Below are 24990 nucleotides of genomic sequence, written 5' to 3'. Positions count from 1 at the left end.
CTCAATAGACCATATGCACACAGCGGTCATCTTTCCACAAGTTAATGGCAGGGTGGAAACTAGCCGCAATTTGCCATTGACCGCCCATACATCCAAACAGACAAAGTCCTATCTAATTGTATTAAATTATGTCAAACTCACCAACATTGCACCTGTACGAAAAGCTTGAATGATGCTCTATCTATCTGCAAAGTGTTTGTTTCATAAAAATCCACCATAGACATGTTATGAGCTACTATGTTGGAGTTTGGAAGCTCTCCCTTTTAGTAACGCAACATCCTGCTGCCTCCTGCATTATGTGCAAATTCAAAACAGCTGGTATGCAGGGCCGTTGAGTGATTATTCAATGAGCGCTTCCAAACTCCAATACTTAGAAAACAATCACACCCGTGTGAACTGAGTGGTGCAAATCCCCCCCCCCCCCCCCCCCCCTCTCTCTCTCTCATTAGCAGGCAACAGCGCAGCACTATCTCTCTCTCTCTCTCTGTTTCTGCCACAACAGCGCCACTTTTGGTACTCATTGGTACTGGTGCTCATTAACGTCACACAAAAACATAGTCACACACATAGTTGAATGTCACGGACATTGCTGTTCCTTGGAGTGGTTGCACCACTCAAAAATCACCTGCAAGGAATTTCTTGACATAAAGTAGCTCATAACATCTCTACTGTGGATTTTCATGAAACAAACACTTTGCAGATAGAATGAGGATAATTAAAGCTTTTCGTACAGGTGCAATGTTGGTGAGTTTGACATAATTTAATACAATTAGAGATAAAAAATATTTTAAAATGGGCGTGGTCATTTTTGAATATTTCCCCGGAATTCTTTATCCCCGGATAAAGAATTTTTCACAGTTCCTAAGTTGTTGTCATATTAGCCAAGAAGAGTTGAGATATTCTCCGCTAAATGAAGTGCATACTTATCTTAGCCAGGTCCTGGAGTAAAGGGACTTACCGTGTTTGTACTTCTATTCTATTCAGAAATATCATAATGTATCATTTTCCTGTTATTGTGATTTAGCGTTTGTTTATATTCTCCAGTCCTAAAATATAATTATGTTAATATTGACTAATATTGGTTGTATAGTGTTTTTCTCCAGTGAGCATTTCTTTAGCTAGACTTTTCCAATCAATCCACACTGTAAAATGTATTCAAAATCTAAGTTTTATTTTAATTCCTTACTAAAATTACTGGAATCCAACAGCTGGCTTCATCGTCTTGTAAAAGTAGTAATAATGTCCAGTTCACCAAGAGTTATAATCAATAGCCAGGTACACATGCCAGCCCATAAGTGAGATGCTTTGGGTCATTCCCATTTCCTCATGAAATGAACAATAGTCCAATCTTGAACTTGATTGATTTATTAATAGTTTGCAGAATTACAGTACATTTCAAGTACAACTCAATACAAAAAACTGTTAACTGTGATTGGACGACACCATAAAGTATTACACTTGTTTACAATAGGGCCCACCATTTTCAATTCATCAAAACATTTAGAGACGTACGAAGATACCCATACTCTTACATGTACTGTACATCTCTTATAGGTACATAGTGGACTGCAACTCTGACGTGCTTCCCCCGGCCTATCTAAACCAGAACCATTCATACAATCTGTCAGACATTGCTGATCCTGAGTACAAGGTCACGATTCAGCCCTTCCACTGTCTGAAACCAGAGGCCTGGCCCCAAATGGAGGAGTTTGGGCTGGATGAGTCTCAAATGAGAGCCCTCCAGCTGGCCCTCACCAAGGAGCTGGCCATCATACAGGGACCCCCTGGCACTGGTAAGTGGCATTACGTGGTATTTCCAAATATGGGATTGGATGGGATTAATTAAGTAATGGGTTGGAAAGGTATTGCACTGAATTAAACATGAACCTCTTGGGTTGAGTCTGGCGCTGGCTCTTAAAACATGGCCTCAAGAATACCCATGATTGTACAATAGCATTATAATCGTAATATCTGCTATTAAGTTAGGGTAGTTGGAGCTAGTGAAGGAACCTTTAAATATTAGATGCTTTGATGAACAGAAATTAATTAAAACACCTGAAGGAAGGATTTTAAAATGCATGCGTGTTCACTCCTGTCTCAGCACGAATAATGTGGGTTTGTAACGAGAGGAACTGGTTGTGAACCGGTTCTTACACGTGTAGGTTATACAGTACAAACGATTTTACTTTTAAACAAAATTAATGGTATGGAATTCTTTATAGGGAATAACCCTTGAGACAAACCATCTTGTTTTCAAGGGGGTCCGCATTCCACAATATAAGAAAAAATCACACCTGTGTGAAGTGATGGGCGCTAATATATTAAAGTCTAACTAATGTTGATTAGGTGATGTAATGGTGATATAAAACAAACGGTGCAAACACAAACATTAAACGCCATTAAACAATAAAGAGACAATGTGACATAAATGACACATTATGACGTAAATTTTCCAATCATTGTCAATGCGTTTACAAAACAAACATTGAACTAAAGACAAACATTAAACCAATAAAAGGTCACATTGCAGAGCAATAAAACAAAAGTGCATTTGTTTTACCACTGCTAAGGGCTCTTTACACTGACTAGATTATGATATCACAATCTGCCTTTATGCCCTTCTCTGACACGTGTACACATATACGTCAGAACACACACACACACACACACACACACACACACACACACACACACACACACACAAACAGGTAACATACTTCATTATCGCATAACGTCAAGTAAGCATAACGCATCATCCAGTGGACTTGCAGTCAACAAGGTCCCGTAAAGATATCGTGTATCTCACAACAAAATGTATCCCAGCATAATGTTACTGAGAGCATCCTTACAGACAGTACACAAGCACATCCACTGATTTCAATTGAATCGGCACCCCCAGTGGGTAGAAGAATTACAAACAGTATTTCAGCTTTAAATTATAGCCCTACCTAAATGCTAAAATCCAATTGAATATAATATTTTGGCTCATAAAAGTTGATTTAACTTCTACTTAACTAGAGGTTCGGGCCGTCCGTATATTCCCATAAATGGGCATGCCCCCTTTTGTGCCCATATATGGAGCTGACTGATTTGTTTGTGCCTGATGCAATGACTTTGAGGTTAGACACACAGACACTCCATATTTGGGCGTAGCTGCATTGGGAACTGCTTAAGCCAATTTTAACATAGGATATTCCCTTCCTGTGTCTCCAGGGAAAACCTATGTTGGCCTGAAGATTGCTCAGGCCCTGTTGACCAATAACAGCCTTTGGAGTAGTGAGCTGCTCGGTAATGCCCCCATGCTGGTGGTGTGTTACACCAACCACGCCCTGGATCAGTTCCTTGAGGGTAAGTCATTCAGTGAGTTATTTTCCTCAATTGCAACCAAGTGAACCACTTAAACCCTTTTATGCTGGGTTGGATTCTAAAAACGAAACAAAAAAAATATCAATTGGGCCTGCTAGATGAGCTTGTAGATCTGCTCTTTCTGCAGAATCTCCACCTATAATGTCGTGCCAAGAATATGGATGCTAGGGTTGATGTGGTTAATCCACAATCACATTGTACTTCTTGCTGTGTAGTTATACAAGTTTGACAACCTTGATGCGGTGCCACTACGGAATATCATTGTTTTTCTATTTTCATTTGATTTGCGATTTCTTCTTTTACTCTTGATTTTGACATTTTCGTCGTTGGGACCTTCATCAGGACGGACAATGATTGTCTGTCCTGATGAAGGTATCTAACGACCGAAATATCGAAATAAAGAGCAACATTGTTTTGTAAGTTCCTGACCTAGGCTATTCTTTGTCATTCAAATCAACAGAACATGTTGATTTGATGCCGTGAGCTAACTTTATTTAACGTAACCTAATACTCCTCTGTAACACAGGTATCCATAAGTTTCTGCCAGACGGCATTGTCAGGGTAGGAGGCCGCAGCAGCAGTGAGGTCCTGAAGCGCTTCAATCTTCGGGAGCTCACCCAGTCTTTGAAGTCTAGACGCATCATGCCGCGTCACCTGAGTTCTGCCTACAATGAGGTGAGTTGGCACGATAGATGATTTTGTTTAACATTACTCTACCTCTGATACAAGGTCTCAAGGCTCATTTGCCCCTCAATGTAACCACTTATGTTCACATTAAGAGAGCTCACATGTTGTGAGCTAGTCGATCTTGTCAATCTGCAATTGCATTTCTACGGTATGGCCTTGTAGGAGATTTCTTACTATGTTTTCCTTTTACAATATCTTTTATAGTGGTTCCCAAGGTGGGGTCCACGGACCCCCAGGGGTCCTTCAGGGAGTACCAGGGGGTCCACAGCTAAAAAATAGTTTGGAACCAAATGGACCCTTATGGGTCTGTAACTCTGAGAGTGTACAAATTAAAGAATTTAAACTACTGCGCTGAAACTGACACAGAGGTTATTAGTGAAGACAGACAGGAAAGTGGGAGGGAGAGAAGGGGAGAGACATGCAGCAAAGGTCATCATGAACGGGACTCGAACACGCAACACGCTGTCAGGCCAAGGCCTATATGTGGCGTGCGCCTGGACCACTTGGCCAGCGGGCGCCCCCAGGACTTTTACTTTTAACAGACTATACATGGCAGTATTGATACTTCTACTTAAGTAAAAAATGTAAGTACTTTTTTCCCACCACTGCACTCAGAGCCCATTGTGGTGGTTGTTTGGCTTGTGTTTCCCTCATACCGGTGTCAGATCTACAGTGACCTTGTGTTTCCCTCATACCGGTGTCAGATCTACAGTGACCTTGTGTTTCCCTCATACCGGTGTCAGATCTACAGTGACCTTGTGTTTCCCTCATACCGGTGTCAGATCTACAGTGACCTTGTGTTTCCCTCATACCGGTGTCAGATCTACAGTGACCTTGTGTTTCCCTCATACCGGTGTCAGATCTACAGTGACCTTGTGTTTCCCTCATACCGGTGTCAGATCTACAGTGACCTTGTGTTTCCCTCATACCGGTGTAAGATCTACAGTGACCTTGTGTTTCCCTCATACCGGTGTCAGATCTACAGTGACCTTGTGTTTCCCTCATACCGGTGTCAGATCTACAGTGACCTTGTGTTTCCCTCATACCGGTGTCAGATCTACAGTGACCTTGTGTTTCCCTCATACCGGTGTCAGATCTACAGTGACCTTGTGTTTCCCTCATACCGGTGTCAGATCTACAGTGACCTTGTGTTTCCCTCATACCGGTGTCAGATCTACAGTGACCTGGTGTTTCCCTCATACCGGTGTCAGATCTACAGTGACCTTGTGTTTCCCTCATACCGGTGTCAGATCTACAGTGACCTGGTGTTTCCCTCATACCGGTGTCAGATCTACAGTGACCTTGTGTTTCCCTCATACCGGTGTCAGATCTACAGTGACCTTGTGTTTCCCTCATACCGGTGTCAGATCTACAGTGACCTTGTGTTTCCCTCATACCGGTGTCAGATCTACAGTGACCTTGTGTTTCCCTCATACCGGTGTCAGATCTACAGTGACCTTGTGTTTCCCTCATACCGGTGTCAGATCTACAGTGACCTTGTGTTTCCCTCATACCGGTGTCAGATCTACAGTGACCTGCGTCAGGAGGAGATGGAGATCCAGAGTCAGGCGGTGAAGCTGGAGTGCAGTCTGAAAGGGGTCATCAGAGAGCGCTTCCTAGAGAGGTTCATCTCTGAGGAACACTGGGGCAGCCTGCACCGCCACCCGGACGTGCATGTGAGTCACAAAACAAACACAAACACACACACAAAGGAAAAACAAAGGAAAATTTGCCTGATTTATAAACAGTTGTGTGGGACATTATTAAAAATGCATTCTCTTTTGCCAAGACGTGGATGATCAGTACAAGACAAAATACATTTACTTGAAAGTCAATTACCGGTATACGTTTATAATTTATCTGTTCAACAGAACTGTTTGTGTAATGGTCCTCTGCTTCGCTTTTATGGAACTCTGCTTAGAACCAGGATGAGTTTGTGATCGTTTTTATGGAACTCTGCTTAGAACCAGGATGAGTTTGTGATCGTGTTTATGGAACTCTGCTTAGAATCAGGATGAGTTTGAGATATATATATATATATATATATTTTAATTGAACTCTGCTTAGAACCAGGATGAGTTTGAGATATATATATTTATTGAACTCTGCTTAGAACCAGGATGAGTTTGAGATATATATATATTTTTAATTGAACTCTGCTTAGAACCAGGATGAGTTTGAGATATATATATTTGTATTGAACTCTGCTTAGAACCAGGATGAGTTTGAGATATATTATTGAACTCTGCTTAGAACCAGGATGAGTTTGAGATATATTATTGAACTCTGCTTAGAACCAGGATGAGTTTGAGATATATATATATATTTTCATTGAACTCTGCTTAGAACCAGGATGAGTTTATCTCATAAATGCGTTGCTTTCGGTTCCTCAACATTGTAGCAGTAAAAAAAACAATAAGAAAGATATAATTATAAACATTATACAAAGTGGAAAAGAGGAAGAGCAGGAGTCCCGTAATACTTGAAAGTTACGGTCATAGCTAGCGGCACCAAAGACAAATCTCTCATGACCTCTCCTTCTAAACCTATGAGCCGATCTACAAGCTAACAACGTTTCGATGTAGATTGGCTAGTTGAACTATTTTTAAATGTTTTAAAATAGTAAAAAATGGCAAATAAGTTTATGGATAAGGGGTAAGGGGTGGTGCAAGATGGAGCCCATATGTACTTGTGTAGTATATATTTATAATGTGTGTGTGTGTGTGTGTGCGTGTGTGTGTGCGTGTGTGCGCGCGCGCAGGCAGACGGGTAATAGACCTACAGGGTCAATCGTTCATAACTTGATTGCCTGGGGGGATTTATTTGCCTTCATGATTCCACCATTTTATAGTACACAGTTTGCACTATTCCCTTGCATGTGAGCTCCTGTGAACCTCTTATTATTATACAGTGTTTGTGCTGATAGTGTACTGGCGAATACCAACACACAAGCTGTGCTTGGAATTAAGTGCAAAAAGAAAAAAAATAGGAAAGCGGCCTTGTGTCAGATTTAATTTGGGATTTCTTCCAGCTATGGAGACGGGGGAGGAGGACGATGACATGATTGACATTGCGGAGGAGGCAGACCTGATCCAGGCTGAACGATACGTTGAAGACACAGAAGATCACAGAAGCGACAGAGACAAAGAGAGGGCCAGAGAGGTTCAAGACATGATGCTGGCCACCATGTTTGAGGACACCCAAATACAGCTGGAGCAGAATGAAGGCGGCTTCCAGGTAAATGAAGATGTTATCTCTCAGTCTATCTTCAGTATAGCCTTGTACTATAGGCCTGTCACAATTATTACATAATCACCTAATCGCAATTGTTTGAGATAATCACGTTATTTTTTGCATAATCCTCCATCGTTTCCATGTTGAAAAATGTCCATACATTTTCAAACATAGATCTTTATTGTCATTGCAACAAGTACAACGAAATTAAAAAGTGCCAAACGATCAGTGCATCATAAACTAGAATTTAAAACTATAAAATCTATCTATAAATGCACCACGTCTCTGTGTGTATGTCTGCAATCCACGTAACTCGAGAACCGTTCGCCCCACCGACTTCAAATTCGACACGCACGTTCCATACCACGCAAATGCTGTGCAATTTGTGATTACGAAGCCTAAAAGCAAACGGAAATACAAATTGTAACGTTCCAATGTTCAATGCAAAAAAAACACAATTAAATCGTTAATCGCAATTATTTGTGTGATAATAAATCGTCAACTTACACTTGGAGGCCATCGATATTGTCCTTTTCTTTTTGCTGAGGTTTGCGTGATCTGCGCAAAAGGACAGTTAACCCATTTTGGGCGGGAACCCATTTTGGTGTTTTAAACATTGTTATAATTTAGCTATTGAAAAATAGCAGACCTACAAGCTCATAGCGCGCCACCGAGTGGCTCGCTACGAGCTTGTAGGTCTGCTATTTTTGAAAAATCGTGAAAATATTTATTTCAGAAAACTGGAGGATTTAGGATATTTTTTAAAATGTTGAGGTCGGGCCTAAATGGGTCAAATGATAAGGGACAATATCGGTGGCACCCAACTGTACTGTATGCCGCTGTCATCTGGCTTCAAATGGCTAAGCCTCGGTTCACAGAGCCATTACGTCCTCCTCACAACCCTGTGTTGTTGATACCAGTGGTTCTCTTCAAAGTGGAGTCCAGAAACCTTTAGCTCTGAGAGTTACAGTTACAGAAACAAATAAGTCAAATAAAAAAGTGATATTAAAAACATTTCGGAGTCCAGAATTATAGTGGCTTTTCTGTTGCTCTGACTTCATGATGATTATGTCATATTGATGAAACGTAACAAAATATGATGCACACACACGGCATAAATAAATAAAAAGGTGACCATGCTTGATGCATTGGTTTCCAAGATTTGCCATAAGCTCGCTCGCACGCACACGCACGCACGCACGCGCAGAGCCCCTTCTTCTAGGCAGCTCGCCCCCTTCGGAAACACACTGACACTGTTCAAATGCAAAGGGCTTTGTGTGGGCCAAAGTTCAAATCACACAATGCTCCCGTATGTTTGCCTTAGATGCAACGGCAGCAGATAAAAAGGATGAAGAACAAAATGAAGAAAGAGCTCGGTAAGAGCTCGGCCATGAGTGAAGATCGGTTTCATCATTAATCTCCGTCCCATTTATCAATCTCCGCCTTGGGCACTTGACCATGAACTTGACGGAGAGCAATTTTCGTAATTGGCCAATTACGAAAATTGCTCAACATTATGCAAGTTAGCATCCGGCAGTTTCTATATGCTGGGGACCCATACTAAACATTTATAACATAAAACGTTGGTGTACTCAACATGTCCGGGTTCACAATGGGGCTCTATGGGCTGGCTACTAGACTAGTAAGGAGATGAAGGCAGGAAAGAAGAACGTTTCAGTGCTTTTACCACAAAAAGTGGGTGCATGTGTTTGGTCCTACAGTCATGAGTTCGACACCCTACCCTAAACCTAACCTCACAGGAAGCCACAGGTTCGTTTTAACCTGCCGCACATGTCGGGAGCCACAGGTGAGTTTTAACCCGCAGCACGGATTAGTTGTAACCGGCATCGCATGTCGGGAGCGACGGTGTTGTCGAACTAATTGAGTTAGTTTGACTAACCAACGTACAGTATGCACCCCGTAAAAGGGTTTCAGATCATTTTAAAGCTTGTTTCACAAACTAAATTAACGCTGGCAACCACAGCAGAAATGTAGTACTTCACTCGCTTCATACAGTACATTATTGAACACGGCAATAAAATGAGCAAGATTTTGAGCATTTTGTACAGCCTAAATGTGGGTTAGATACTTCAGGCTGTACCTATGAAATATGAATTAGCCAATATAAAAAATACTATTCATGACTTTTTCATTGACTTTTCATAAATTTCATAAAAGTAATGTCAATATTGATCAACGGATTTGTATGAAAATCAGTCAAATGCAATCGAGCCATGTGGCTCACCTGGAGCCGACTGGCTTTGATTAGGAAACGCGGAGGCGTCCGTTGGTCGGTTAACCCTAACCCTCAGTCTTAACCCGGCCCGTAAGTCCCTTAACCTCATATCAGTCTTAACCAGCCATGCAAGTCAGTTTCACAATGTTTTCGCTTCAGTGGCAGTAATTTCACTTCTGTGTTTCCGAATCGCAGCGGAGAATACATGCAGCTCCAGGAGAGCCTGCTGGCTCAATTGTATTTGAGTGATAAGTAACCTACAGTTGGAGGCCATCGATATTGTCCTTTTCTTTTTGCTGAGGTTTGCGTGATCTGCGCAAAAGGACAGTTAACCCATTTTGGGCGGGAACCCCTTTTGGTGTTTTAAACATTATGTTATAATTTAGCTATTGAAAAATAGCAGGTCTGCTATTTTTGGAAAATCGTGAGAATATTTATTTCAGAAAACTGGAGGATTTAGAAGGATTTTTTTTAATTTTGAGGTCAGGCCTAAATGGGTCAAATGATAAGGGACAATATCGGTGGCACCCAACTGTAAGTAACCTACTGGTGATTTTAGGTTGATAACATTGTATTTGAGTGATAAGTAACCTACTGGTGATTTTAGGTTGATAACATTGTATTTGAGTGATAAGTAACCTACTGGTGATTTTAGGTTGATAACATTGTATTTGAGTGATAAGTAACCTACTGGTGATTTTAGGTTGATAACATTGTATTTGAGTGATAAGTAACCTACTGGTAATTTTAGGTTGATAACATTGTATTTGAGTGATAAGTTACCTACTGGTGATTTTAGGTTGATAACATTCGAAGCGGGTATATTGACAGCATTAGTTGGCAAAGTGATGGCGTAGAACAGGGGTGGGCAACTGGCGGCCCGGGGGCCACATGCGGCCCCCACCTTCACTTAGTGCGGCCCGCCGGTTAATATCGGAATACTAATATAGTATTGATTTCAGCTGTTGCAATTCCAAACATGCAAACATGACCTGCTTCAATTATACTTAATGACTAGTATTAAATGACTAGTACTTAATGACTATAGTATTAGTAGTATTGTCTTTGTGTGTACAATTTGTATTTAGTTCATAAAGTTATCATAACTAAAACTAAATCCATTTGAAAATCAATAAAAAGGTTACTTTTCAGGATTCTAAAAAAAAAAAAGCAAAAAATTATTCAGTATTTCAATTCAAATATAGAAAAAATAGCTTGTAGATCAGCTATTTTTACAATATTTTTTTTGCAATATTTTTGCAATATGCAATGCGGCCCTCTGGAGTGAGTGTGGAAATGTAGTGGCTCTCTCCATCGTCAAAGTTGCCCAGTCCTGGCGTAGAATTATTGCATAATGATTGCATAATAAATGGTCAATAATATGTGTCACTGTCGGGGCTACTTGGGTACAAGATACAAATAAGCAAACAATCTGTACGCCACCAGGTCACCGGCATGACGACAACGGGAGCAGCCAAGTTCCGGAAGGCTCTCCGGGAAGTTCAGCCCAGACTGGTGATCGTAGAGGAGGTTCAGCCCAGACTGGTGATCGTAGAGGAGGTTCAGCCCAGACTGGTGATCGTGGAGGAGGTTCAGCCCAGACTGGTGATCGTGGAGGAGGTTCAGCCCAGACTGGTGATCGTAGAGGAGGTTCAGCCCAGACTGGTGATCGTAGAGGAGGTTCAGCCCAGACTGGTGATCGTAGAGGAGGTTCAGCCCAGACTGGTGATCGTAGAGGAGGTTCAGCCCAGACTGGTGATCGTAGAGGAGGTTCAGCCCAGACTGGTGATCGTAGAGGAGGTTCAGCCCAGACTGGTGATCGTAGAGGAGGTTCAGCCCAGACTGGTGATCGTAGAGGAGGCTGCCGAGGTGCTGGAGGCTCACACCATCACCACACTGAGCCAAGCCTGTCAGCATCTCATCCTCATCGGAGACCACCAGCAGGTTAGAAACCCCCAAAACCAACAGAGCAGTGACGCGTGACATAGGCTGAGCTCACACCTTTAATGCACTGCATTGCTGTTGTGAGTGTCATGGCCGCCCCCAATGCATTTCCAATGGAGGTCACATGGTCTGTTGTATGGCTTTCAGCTGTGTTTCGACTGCGCCCCTCCCCCTCACACAACACAATGTTGTGTCAAACCATGTGACCTCCATTTGAAATGCATTGGGCGGCCATGACACAACACAGCATTGATCCAACGAGCACAGAGAATTGCATTAACCGTGTGAGCGCACCCATAGAGTGGTTCTCTCGCACAATCGTGTCAAGCCCCCCCCCCCCCCCCCCCCCCCCAAATTGATGTATTTGGCCACGGACCCCAATCTGAAAATATTTTGTGCCAGGGAACCCCATAAGATAAGGACTTATCAAGATCTTCCCATCTACAGTGCGTGCTCAGGACGTGTGATGCGTTGTGAGCTTGTAGTGTGGATGTCTTTGAATAGCCGAAAGATATAATGGGGCTATAAAGTGTTTGAAATTGTTGCAGATTTCATCATGTCATCACTGTTATAACATCATGACTGCATGACTACAATGTTTAAATGAGCCTTCAGTTTAGGTGTGGAGGACTGTGTGTGTGTGTGTGTGTGTGTGTGTGTGTGTGTGTGTGTGTGTGTGTGTGTGTGTGTGTGTGTGTGTGTGTGTGTGTGTGTGAGTTGGTGTGTGTATTCGTACTGTAAGCCTACACTATATGTGTTCATGTTGCCCCGATTTTGTTTTCCTTTTTAACATCTGTGTGCTATTTCTTTGATTGGAGAGAACTACAGTAATGCTTGCGTTGCCCTGTTTACACATGAAATTAGCCATGCACTTGTGTAGCAACATACTGGTACTACAGTACCCTGCAGTTGTATAAGTCCAGCCAGCGTAGGAATCACATTTGAAATCGAGTTTGTCTTGAAAATTGCTGTTAATGTAAGCCATGCATTCATCAATTGGAATTCAATGGTCATTTTCATACAGCAGTTGGTTTACATTTAAATGGAACTGACACGCTGCTCTGCCAGGGGCTGGAATGCTTCTTTTTAGAGATGTATCGGAAAAGTATCTGTATCGGCACTTAGCCTATTTGTCATATCGGGTCATATCGGTATCGGCAAATATGCATCTAACCACGGCACAGGGGTAAGGGGTTGACAGTGACACTATGGCAGGTAAATAAAATGCCGGGGCATGTGAAGTTTGCTTTGGAGTTGCCCAAACTGCAAGTGCACATTTGAGTGAGGAGTCTCCTATAAACACAACACAAGATATATAGCTAGATATCTATAAACACAACACGAGATCACAACACTGGTATCGATATTCGGTATCAGCTAATACAGAAATTATGGTATCCGGATCGGGAACGAAAAAAGTGTATCGGGACATCCCTACTTCTTTTCATTTAATAACCTTTTTAGACATACAGAATGGGACGTGTTCAGTGTTTTGTTTTGTTTTGTGAAGCGTCAGGCTGAAAGTGGATGGATCACACTTTCAGGGTAAAATAAGCTTTGGCATTGTTGTGCTGTTCATTAATCACAGGTTTGGTGTTGAATCAAGCAGAACGCAATGCTTCACGTTTATACCAGCATTTGTCTCCCTCCCTCGCACCCCGCCCACGAGCACAGGGCACAATCTCATGCTGTCTTCTAAATAAATAAGGACCACGTACGCATGCATGCACACGCACGCACACAAGCGCGCAAGGCAAAGCAGCAAGAAACTAAACAGACATTTAGGGCTCTATTTTCCATGCTAAACCCATTATTCCTAAACTGCTTTTCCTTTTTTACTATTTTGATAAACAGAAGTATGTAGAGAATACAAGTCATCTCTATTCCACTGTTTCTCCTCTGTGAGAAACAGTGGAATAGCGATTGAGGGGTCCGGGCAAACCCAGTGGTCCATTGGGGGGGGGTCCAGGTGGTACCCAGCTAAATGATTGCCGGAAGCAAATGGACCCTAATGGGCCTGTTGAAAAGTGTATGGAATGGATGTACAGTTGAACAAACTCGGAGTTAAATGAACAGTGTAGATTGGCGTCATTATCATTTTCACAAATGCATATACAACTGCGGGTCCTTGACATTAAAAAAAGGTTGTGAATCACAGCTCTATTCTACTGTGTGTCTCTTCAGCTACGGCCCAGTGCTACAGTATATGAACTGGCCAAGAACTTCAACCTGGAGGTGTCCATGTTTGAGAGACTGATCAAGACGAACTTTCCCTATGTTAGACTCAACTACCAGGTGGGTGCTTCTTTTTATGAATCAGCCAATCTGTCACTTTATTACTAATGCTAATTTATGAATGAACTTCAAAATGTAATATAGGGATTCCAAGTGGTGTTTACTTTGGATGGAATAAACAATTGATACTGCTGTATGAACATAAAAAGGACTAATCACTATGGTATTTTATTCTTGCATAGAAGTTGAAAGGTTTTAATATAAGCTACTACTACTTTATGTACTGTATGAACACATAATTAAATAACTATTGATTCATTATTTAAATTTTTATTTATTTATTTTACTATTATAGAATGTAAGAATTATAGATGTTGAATCAATCATTTATTTGGTAATCTATGCCCATCACTGTTCTGTTTAATAGATCCGGTTAATTAAATGTGTGAGTTATGGATTCAATAATTTAATGATAATGCAATGTCAGGATGTATGAAGTAATTTAAAGGATACTGTCTTTAGGTATCTAAGAATCCACTGAAACTAATTGTAAGGTTACAATTCAACAATGGATGGCAGTAAAGCACTGTAAAAGAACAGATAACTACATGACATGGTACTCCATTTAACCACCTTTTTAACCATTATTTTTAAACTTTAGCTTTTGAAAAAGATATACAAGCTCATAGCGTGGCATGATCTATGAAACATAGGTAGACTAGAGACATGAACATAGAACCTGGCTTTATGGGGTGTGTAATTGATAGAAAATAATATTTTTCTGGGGGTGAACCCATGTTGGTCTGAGGCTGATTCCCAAAACGCCTTCTAAATCCTGACCTAGGTTTTCTGAAAAACATCAAATATTTATATAGCAGCATCAATTTTGTTTGTAATTTGTCAATACTATACATACTGTACAGAACCCCAAAAGGGGTTCCCGTCCAGACGGGTAGGGTTATAAAAAGGGGTTCCCGCCTATAATGTGGTTCAAGTGATTAAGAAGTTAATAAGTCAGGGTCACTGACCACCACCGGTGTTGCACGTTTGAAAATAGCTGCTCTACAAGCTCACATCACGGCTAACATACTCATACACATGTACAGTACATACGCACCCAGACTATGGTGGTAAGTAAGTAGCCTTGCAGAGCCATGAGGCCCCTAGGGCAGGAGCCTATCTCCTGTTTCTGTAGCGTGAGGCCCCTAGGGCAGGAGCCTATCCTGTTTCTGTAGCGTGAGGCCCCTAGGGCAGGAGCCTATCTCCTGTTTCTGTAGCCATGAGGCCCCTAGGGCAGGAGCCTATCCTGTTTCTGTAGCGTGAGGCCCCTAGGGCAGGAGCCTATCTCCTGTTTCTGTAGCCATGAGGCCCCTAGGGCAGGAGCCTATCTCCTGTTTCTGTAGCGTGAGGCCCCTAGGGCAGGAGCCTATCCTGTTTCTGTAGCGTGAGGCCCCTAGGGCAGGAGCCTATCTCCTGTTTCTGTAGCCATGAGGCCCCTAGGGCAGGAGCCTATCTCCTGTTTCTGTAGCCATGAGGCCCCTAGGGCAGGAGCCTATCTCCTGTTTCTGTAGCCATGAGGCCCCTAGGGCAGGAGCCTATCTCCTGTTTCTGTAGCGTGAGGCCCCTAGGGCAGGAGCCTATCTCCTGTTTCTGTAGCGTGAGGCCCCTAGGGCAGGAGCCTATCTCCTGTTTCTGTAGCCATGAGGCCCCTAGGGCAGGAGCCTATCTCCTGTTTCTGTAGCGTGAGGCCCCTAGGGCAGGAGCCTATCTCCTGTTTCTGTAGCGTGAGGCCCCTAGGGCAGGAGCCTATCCTGTTTCTGTAGCGTGAGGCCCCTAGGGCAGGAGCCCATCTCCTGTTTCTGTAGCCATGAGGCCCCTAGGGCAGGAGCCTATCTCCTGTTTCTGTAGCCATGAGGCCCCTAGGGCAGGAGCCTATCCTGTTTCTGTAGCGTGAGGCAGCTTGATGTACAAGTACACCCCCTGGACATGACGCTAGTATGTCGCAGGGACTTACCCCCAATCCAATCCTTGATTCTGAGTGTCAAGCAGGGAGGCATTGGGTCCCATTTTTAGTGAGTCTTTTTAGTGACTCATTTTTAGTGAGTCTTTGGTATGACCCGGCTGGGGATTGAACCTCGACCTCCCAGTCTCAGGGCGGACACTCTAACCACAAGGCCACTGAGCTGGTAGACTATGGTGGTATGGTACCAATAATCACAGGGCATCACTAGCTCCTACAGGCAGGACACACAGTCGCTGACCTTCCGTTTGGCATTTTTTTTGCAACAGCTTGCATCACTTGTTTATTCCATGATGAATGTGCCCGTGTCACAATCCAAACTCCAAATGCTCTGCAGGGAGAATTGAGGAACAACACAAATACAACAAAATGTACACAGTAAACACAGTATGCTGCTTTATCACTATTTATAGGGGTTCAGGTATCAGGCGGTGAGTTGGATTAAGGAGGTGCACGCACGCACGCACACACACACACACACACACACACACACACATACACATGATTTCCAATTGCCAGGCTCTTGTAGGCTGTATGCATCTAAACCGTCCCAGAGGTCATTTATAGCCCTCATACCAGAAAGGATTGATTGATTGAAAAATGTATTAACAGTTTGCAGAATTACAGTACATTTCAAGCACAAACTCAATACAAAGGCTGTTAACTGTGAGTGGACGACCCAATTAAGCATTACACTTGTTTCCAATAGGGTCCACCATGTTCAATTCATCAAAGATGTATTCAGTGGTAGAAAGTAACTATAGTATATTTACTATTACCTATTATAAGTGATATCAGTTTTATACTTCTACTCCCCTACTCTCTCAGACAAATATCGATATTGTCATTTGTACTGCAGTTATTAGAAAACTTTACAAGTTACTTAGATTTAGGTTATTATGACAAAACATTAAAGGTATATTCAGTGATTTGACTTAATCTAAATATCACTTATTTTTTCTTTTTTTCTGGATAATCCTCCCTACTATAGAGTGTGCTGACCATATAAGGAGCTCCTCCCTGTCCCCAGTGAGCCCCTGGGGTCAAAAAACCCTAGTTTCAGTTTTGGTGGCGGGTGGCAAAGCCTTCATCCAATCAGGATGAGAGGGGCCTTCCTCCGATCATGATCGAGTGGGGCGGGCCTTGGTGCACATGCTGTTGGCCTGTTGCACTTCCCCCCACTGTAGAGCGTGCATGTGCACATTTTGTTACCGGGCTGGACTGGGTGGTTTTCCAAATCACTGAATGCTCCTTTAACCTATGAAGTACTATTTCTCTATTCAATTTCGAATAGCCAATCGACGAGCTCGGAATGTGCCGCATCGATACTCGACACCGTGGGCCAGATTCACGACGGAAATTTACGACCAGGTGTAAATGAAATGTGTAATGATAGCGTATTTGCGAACGCAGTGAGCATTTACTATGAGACCCAGCAGATCATGTCTGTCTGTGTGTCTGTCACGCTGTAACACCACCCGCCCACCACCAGAGGGCGCAGCTATTTCACACACACACACACACACACACACACACACACACACACACACACACACACAAACACACAACTTAAAAAAATAAAATAAAAAGAAAAAAACTTTAAAAAAAACTTAAACTTAAAAAATCTTTAAAAAAAAGTAACTTAAAAAATCTTTAAAAAAAACTTAACTTAAAAAGAACTTAAAAAGAAAAAACTTTAAAAAAACTTAAACTTAAAAAATCTTAAAAAAAAGTTAAAACAAAAAAAGAGAATACAAAAAACCCTTAAAAAAGTACGTCATTTATTCTAATTGTTGTTATTGCAATTTACGAGCTGTGTTCGCTTCCCGCGTTCGCTCGTCTTACTTGTAATCCGTCCGATCAAGCTCGCGAGTCATTCACCAAAGGTGGCTTATTGACTTCATTTGTGCGGATCGCCCATGTATCTCATTCCGCCTCTTTCCCGAGCGATTCGCCTGGTGTCGCCTGGTATAATTGAACATCCACGCCCATTCCATGCCATATAAGGCAACAGGAAATATCTTTCCTCGGGTGAAAACACAGCCTGCACAATGCACGTGATCTTCTCATCTCCGAGCTTGCAACGTTGAACGCGGTGGTCCGCGATGCACCGCGCTGCATGAACTGGTAGCGGTAGTCCGTGAAAAGTGGTGCGCTAATGTACACTGATGAGTTAAAAAAAACCAAGGACAATAAGTGAATGTCCTCTAAAATGTCTGCTACTACAACTTAATTTCACTGTGAATTTTGTCATCAATCACTATATACAGGAGTGTCAACATTTTCCTTTGCGGGCAGTAAGATAAACTTAAATGACAATTTGCACACCTTGACCAAACCACTTTGTAATTATAGAGACCCTGGAGGGCTCTGTCTGCAAAGCGTGTTCAAGAATAGTAAAGGTGCACTTGGTCCTTTGGAGGGGAAGAAAGATGGGTTTTCTTTAGTCCAAGAGAGACAAGGCAATTTGATTGGGAGTCGGGACTTGATCGGTCTAATCGCCTCTGGTGCTGGAGGATTTTTTTCAAAGCTTTCCTCCATCTTCTTCCCGTAAGGAATTGGCAGGACGGCCAGGAGAGCACAGATAAGCCCAGAAAACTGTTCTCTCTCCCCAGGTAGTGTGCTGCTCTCTCTCTCTCTCTCTCTGTCTCTCTCTCTCTCTCTCCCCACCACCCCTACAGAGAGGTGTTCAGTAGAGAGGCACGACTTCCACTGAAGATTTGGACCTCAGAGTGACCACAAAGTGCCAAGAGGATTGGTAGGAGGGAAATGGATCGCTCGGAAATACTCCCAGAGATGAACTGCTTAATTGCTTGGAGGACACGCTTGGGCGGGGGGTGAGGGTGTCGTGTGGGGGTGGTGAGGATGTAACCAGCCTCTGCTTTTACAGTTCCTTCCTCTTGGATTAGCCGTGCTGAGCGACGGATGTCTTGGGCTGGGACTGCATTAAAGTGCTGTTGGGTTGGCAGCGTGAAGGGCGGCTCTGGAGAATCCTGCTGTCATAAAGCTCTCTAACTATTTCATGTCACGCCAAACTACAGTAGCATGCAAGTGAAGCCAAAAACAACACAAGAAGAATGACAAACAAACATAATTGTGCAATCTCACATCTTTGCTATTTTGTCCCTAATTGCCCCTCAATGTGACACATTTGTTAATGCCACAAATATGAGAAACAAATTGCTATCAAGCTATTACTATGCGTCAGCTCTAATTATTTTCGCCCTACCTCCTCCAATGAATCACAGTAATTCCTGAGAAAAAGCCTGCTGCCTAACAGATAATATTATTGTCACCGCATGCCTTCATAAAATGTTGTTTATTCCGTTAATTACTATTCCCCTTTAATGCGTCGCACCGTAGCCATGGGAGCTATCTGCCGGATGCAGCCAGGAAGAGCCTGTAAAAACCCTTCTGGAAGATTCATAAAAATATAAACCACAGGCAACTCCTCCTGAGGGCCTCTTAATGGGCCAGTGTCTTTCACAGAGAGTTAAAATGTAAATCATGGAGTATTTTACACTTCTCAACAACAGCCTGGGGAACCGTGAGTGGTGGACCCTGGGTGGGTACTTATCTCGGCGAGAGCTCTCCCTTAATCTTCCACTGAGTCAGCATGCCTATAGCCAGCCTACAATATTGTAGCATTTAAGTGTGTGTGTGTGTGTGTGTGTGTGTGTGTGTGTGTGTGTGTGTGTGTGTGTGTGTGTGTGTGTGTGTGTGTATATAAACATGCACGCATGCACGCACACACATAATCCTGAAAATATAGTAGAACACAAAGTTATTTTTGGAGAGTTTACTTACTTCACCTGTAACAGTATCTGAACTCAATTTCCATTTCCCACATAGTGCCAGCTCCATTAGCTCACAAGTACTGGCTCTCAATGCCATAACACTCATTGGGGATAGCCTCACGACTGTTAGTTTAAGGAGCTTTTTCCCAGAACAGTCTCTGATGTTAGCGAGTGGAAATGATCAGCAGCAGTTCCATCAGCCAGCTGCCATTCGGAACCAGGTAGTTTTACTGTTTATGTATTTATAATGAGCGAGGGACATCAGGACTTCGGTAGAGATTTCACCACCTGTCCGCTCCGCTGTAGTGCTGACATAATGAAGTGACATTATTCCGAGTGTCTCAGCCCTGCGGTCGCTTCTCGCCTTTAAGGCCTGACTCACACCTTCGCATCTAGCATACAACATTGTTGGATGCTAGATGCATGAGACTTGTTTACTGATGCAAGCTCGCAATGCATTTCCAATGGAAGTCACATGGTTTGACACAACATTTGTGTTGTACGGCTTTCGGCTGTGTTTCGACTGCCCCCCTCCCCCTCATACAACACAAATGTTGTGTCAAACCATGTGACACCCATTGGAAATGCATTGCGAGCTGCATCAGTCAATAAGTCTCATGCATGATGCATCAGCCATACATCAATCTGTTGTAAAGGTGTGAGTCAGGCCTAAGGCGTCTTACTGGTGTATTTATGATTTCCCCCACTGTGTTGTTGTTGTTGTTAAATAGTAGTCATTCAAGAATCATGCTGATATGAAAACCTTCTCCCATGTTAACATGTTGTGCAGCGCTGAATATGCAAAAAAGGCTATTATTCACTCTATCATTGACTACTACAGTATGTCATCAATTTAATCTCTTGTAACCATGCAATATCTTCTTCAGACATGACAATGACAGCTACTAATAGCTTTGTATATTAGCTCAACCCAGCACACTTACAATGCTCCATATACAAACAACCAGTGACACTTTATCATTATAATGCATTTAATTTCACAGTAGAAAGGGTTCCATCCAGAGCATTGCATTTGCAATTATAACACATTTTGAATGCTAGTCATGTATATATATGTTTGTATATGTGTACGTGGTACACATGGCCGTTGAGTGACTACCAAGTAAAAAATGATCACCTTCACAGAATTTTGTGACAGAAAGTAGCTATCATAACATGTCTACAGTGGAGTTTCATGAAGCAAACAATTTGCAGATTGAAAGAGGATAATTGAAGCTTTACACAGCTGCAATGTTGGAGTTTAATGTTGTTTAATACAAGCAGACTTTTCTGTTTGGATGAATGGATTGTCCATGGCTGCTGTTGCATCTATAAATTCAATAACCCATTATAAAAAATATAGTGCTGCAAATTGCAGCTATATTATATTCTGCTACCCATACGTCAGCTTTTCAGAAGTATGGCACACTGTAGGAGCCAAAACGGAACAACAAGAACTTTAGTGCCACCTGCTGAAATAAATGCAAAATTGCAGGTAGGCCTATATTATTATGTTATTATTATTATGTATATTCCAGAATGAAATTTCAAGTACTGTACTTTTAGGCAGACATAGCAGAATAGTACAACAACAAAATTGCAGGTAGGCCTACCATGACATGCAACATAAACATGAGTGCATATGGCTAGTAGTAGTAGACTAGTATGAAAGTCTGTGATAGATTCCACGTAAATTGCACGCTGCCTTCATGATTTGAGTAATTTTCAAAAATCCACCTGTTGGTGGCACTGTAAGTCTGTGAAAGATTTCACAGGCTCCAGGTCCCCAGCTAAAACTCTAACGTTTTTTAAACAATGAAATAAGCAACTCCATACCATGACATGCAAAAACGAATGTAAACATGAGTGCATATGGCTGTGGCCCAAGTTTAACATAATGGTAGTACAACAACAACAACAACAACAACAACAACAACTAATTTCAGTAATGGAGGAATGGAACACCTTGGAATTTCAAGTACTGTACTTGGAATGGAATTTCCAGAACAATGGAGGGGAGTAAGCCATTCATTATCCATGCATAATTTTCATTTGACCAACAACAAACTTTAACAAACAATGTTCTAATATGTAAAATAAACATGAAATAAACACGGGGCGATATATCTGTGCGTTGGGGCGAGATATCCACGCTGTGGGGCGAGCTGTCCACACTATGGGGGCGGGCTCTCCACGGCTCGGGGCGAGCCGTCATCACTTTTCGAAATTCTGTGGCGAGCCGTCTTCACTTTTCGAAATTCTGTGGCGAGCCGTCTTCACTTTTCGCGAGGGCGAGTTGGAAGAGGGGCGATTCGACCTGGTACCGCCAAAACATACTGTTAGCCTGTGTGATGCACCACGGCAGTATAAGGCTGCATTTATCCACAAGTTTGTTTGATTCTTTCGTATGGGTCCACGTTACACGCACGCATAGCGACATAGCCCAAACAGCTGTCACACACACACACACACACACACACACACACACACACACACACACACACACACACAACACACGCTATTGTTCCCCTATAGGTGAAGCGGCATTAGCCTATAGCTTCGGCTGTATGGCTATTGTTTGTTGTTTTTCCTGTGCATGAACGGGTCGGCCCGCTTTCTAATACCCGCGGACCGGGTGGCCCGGGAGTGCCGTCTCATAACCGAGATATATAGGCACATAAATACCCATCGTTACATGCTGAAGACATAGGGTCTGCATTGATAGTTTAGATTAAGTAGGAAGTTTAGAGGGGGACAATAGCTTTCATTAACGACTACATTTACATTCTTCACACATGCATACTATTTAGGGCTGTCACTGTGCAATGTGTATGCTGACTTTTGATTTGCATACGAATGATTTTGTATTTTTTTTTTTTACGTTTTTTACGTTTTTACGTTTACACCGCCGCCTCAGCCGCCTTCACGGTCTCGTCCCAGGACTCCTTCCATATCTTATTCCAGGGCTTATCCCAGACTGCTATCCAGGCCTCCTTCCATGCCTTATTCCAGGGCTTAGCCCAGACCGCCTTCCAGGCCTCCTTCCAGGCCGCCTTCCAGGCCTCCTTCCAGGCCACCACCGCCTTCTCGGCCGGCTCCGCCCCGGCAGCCTCAGTCTTGTTGGGCCCCGCACTCATGTCGTCAACCCGATTAGTGACGTTGGGCCCAGCACTCAAGTCGTCAACCAGATTAGTGACGTTGGGCCCAGCACTCATGTCGTCAACCCGATTAGTGACGTTGGGCCCAGCACTCATGTCGTCAACCAGATTAGTGACGTTGGGCCCAGCACTCATCTCGTCAACCAGATTAGTGACGTTTGGCCCAGCACTCATGTCGTCAACCAGATTAGTGACGTTTGGCCCAGCACTCATGTCGTCAACCCGATTAGTGACGTTTGGCCCAGCACTCATGTCGTCAACCAGATTAGTGACGTTTGGCCCAGCACTCATGTCGTCAACCCGATTAGTGACGTTGGGCCCAGCACTCATGTCGTCAACCAGATTAGTGACGTTTGGCCCAGCACTCATGTCGTCAACCCGATTAGTGACGTTGGGCCCAGCACTCAAGTCGTCAACCAGATTAGTGACGTTGGGCCCAGCACTCATGTCGTCAACCAGATTAGTGACGTTTGGCCCAGCACTCATGTTGTCAACCAGATTAGTGACGTTGGGCCCAGCACTCATGTCGTCAACCAGATTAGTGACGTTGGGCCCAGCACTCCTGTCGTCAACCAGATTAGTGACGTTGGGCCCAGCACTCATGTCGTCAACCAGATTAGTGACGTTTGGCCCAGCACTCATGTCGTCAACCAGATTAGTGACGTTGGGCCCAGCACTCATGTCGTCAACCAGATTAGTGACGTTTGGCCCAGCACTCATGTCGTCAACCAGATTAGTGACGTTTGGCCCAGCACTCATGTCGTCAACCAGATTAGTGATGTTTGGCCCAGCACTCATGTCGTCAACCAGATTAGTGACGTTTGGCCCAGCAGTCATGTCGTCAACCAGATTAGTGACGTTGGGCCCAGCACTCATATCGTCAACCAGATTAGTGACGTTTGGCCCAGCACTCATGTCGTCAACCCGATTAGTGACGTTGGGCCCAGCACTCATGTCGTCAACAAGATTAGTGACGTTTGGCCCAGCACTCATGTCGTCAACCCGATTAGTGACGTTGGGCCCATCACTCAAGTCGTCAACCAGATTAGTGACGTTGGGCCCAGCACTCATGTCGTCAACCCGATTAGTGACGTTGGGCCCAGCACTCATGTCGTCAACCAGATTAGTGACGTTTGGCCCAGCACTCATGTCGTCAACCAGATTAGTGACGTTGGGCCCAGCACTCATGTCGTCAACCAGATTAGTGACGTTGGGCCCAGCACTCATGTCGTCAACCAGATTAGTGACGTTGGGCCCAGCACTCATGTCGTCAACCAGATTAGTGACGTTTGGCCCAGCACTCATGTCGTCAACCAGATTAGTGACGTTTGGCCCAGCACTCATGTCGTCAACCAGATTAGTGACGTTTGGCCCAGCACTCATGTCGTCAACCAGATTAGTGACGTTTGGCCCAGCACTGATGTCGTCAACCAGATTAGTGACGTTGGGCCCAGCACTCATGTCGTCAGCCAGATTAGTGACGTTGGGCCCAGCACTCATGTCAATTTACAATTTTACAATTTAGGCATTTAGCAGACGCTCTTAATCCAGAGCGATTTACATTAAGCAAGAACAAAAGCATGGTGTAACAAGTGTACCGGTAATACCTTTGTATAATGGACGTATGACCAAGAACAATAAAGTATTAAATCTGGACTAGTATTCAGTTAGGTTCGGCTCTGGGAGCATAAAAGAGTAAAATGATTGAGATGAGACCACACCAGTATGTAGCATGTAATAAAGAACGGCCGGCTTGTATTATAGAAAATAGTAAATAAATTGAATGGTACCAAAAACACACATACAGACATAGACAACAGTAAACAACAATAATGAGCTTAGATAGTGTGTAACTTGTAGTCACCTCTTGACGTCAGTGATTAGATCACTATTATCTTTCAAATTAAACCCTTTAAATATTTTGGGTGAAGTACCCTTTAATCTAGGCTGCAGGTCCTATGGGTTTGAACCTATGGGTTTAATCTAGTTTTATGATCTACTGGTTTTTATCCTCGGGTGCACCCTGGTAAGTATCTTTTTAGTTAGTATCTTTTTAACTATAGATATCTTTTTAATGGTAAATATCCTTTTAACTGTATGGTAAGTATGAATATTAATGAACTATGGATCCATGGACTCTTAATCCCAATACAGAATGAAATTACAATTACCTTCAATTCAAAACACAGTATACATCAATTCAGTACAGTGTCAATACAGTCAATGAACCCAATGTAAACCCCAAATGGATGAATGTGAGAGTGAGTTCAATGACAGTCCAACCACACTGCGGGGTGTAGTAGTGTGGTGTAC

At 43.1% G+C, this 24990-nt stretch overlaps 1 protein-coding gene across 1 annotated transcript; it reads left to right on the top strand.

Moving 5' to 3' along the window:
* Positions 1-1281: 1281 nt before the first annotated feature.
* On the top strand, positions 1282-19040 carry LOC306930024 (NFX1-type zinc finger-containing protein 1-like; the record flags this gene model as incomplete). Its single annotated transcript, XM_079510763.1, has 8 exons — positions 1282-1295; positions 1555-1793; positions 3214-3348; positions 3893-4041; positions 5577-5729; positions 7085-7290; positions 13652-13762; positions 18404-19040. The coding sequence occupies 6 exons, from the start codon at positions 1282-1284 to the stop codon at positions 7115-7117; spliced, it is 723 nt and encodes a 240-aa protein (XP_079366889.1). The 3' UTR covers positions 7118-7290; positions 13652-13762; positions 18404-19040.
* Positions 19041-24990: the final 5950 nt, after the last annotated feature.

This window comes from Electrona antarctica (assembly GCF_951216825.1).
Source record: "Electrona antarctica genome assembly, chromosome: 9".
NCBI lineage: Eukaryota > Metazoa > Chordata > Actinopteri > Myctophiformes > Myctophidae > Electrona > Electrona antarctica.
Note: the sequence above shows the minus strand (reverse complement) of the source record. Positions and strands in the feature narration are given on the sequence as shown.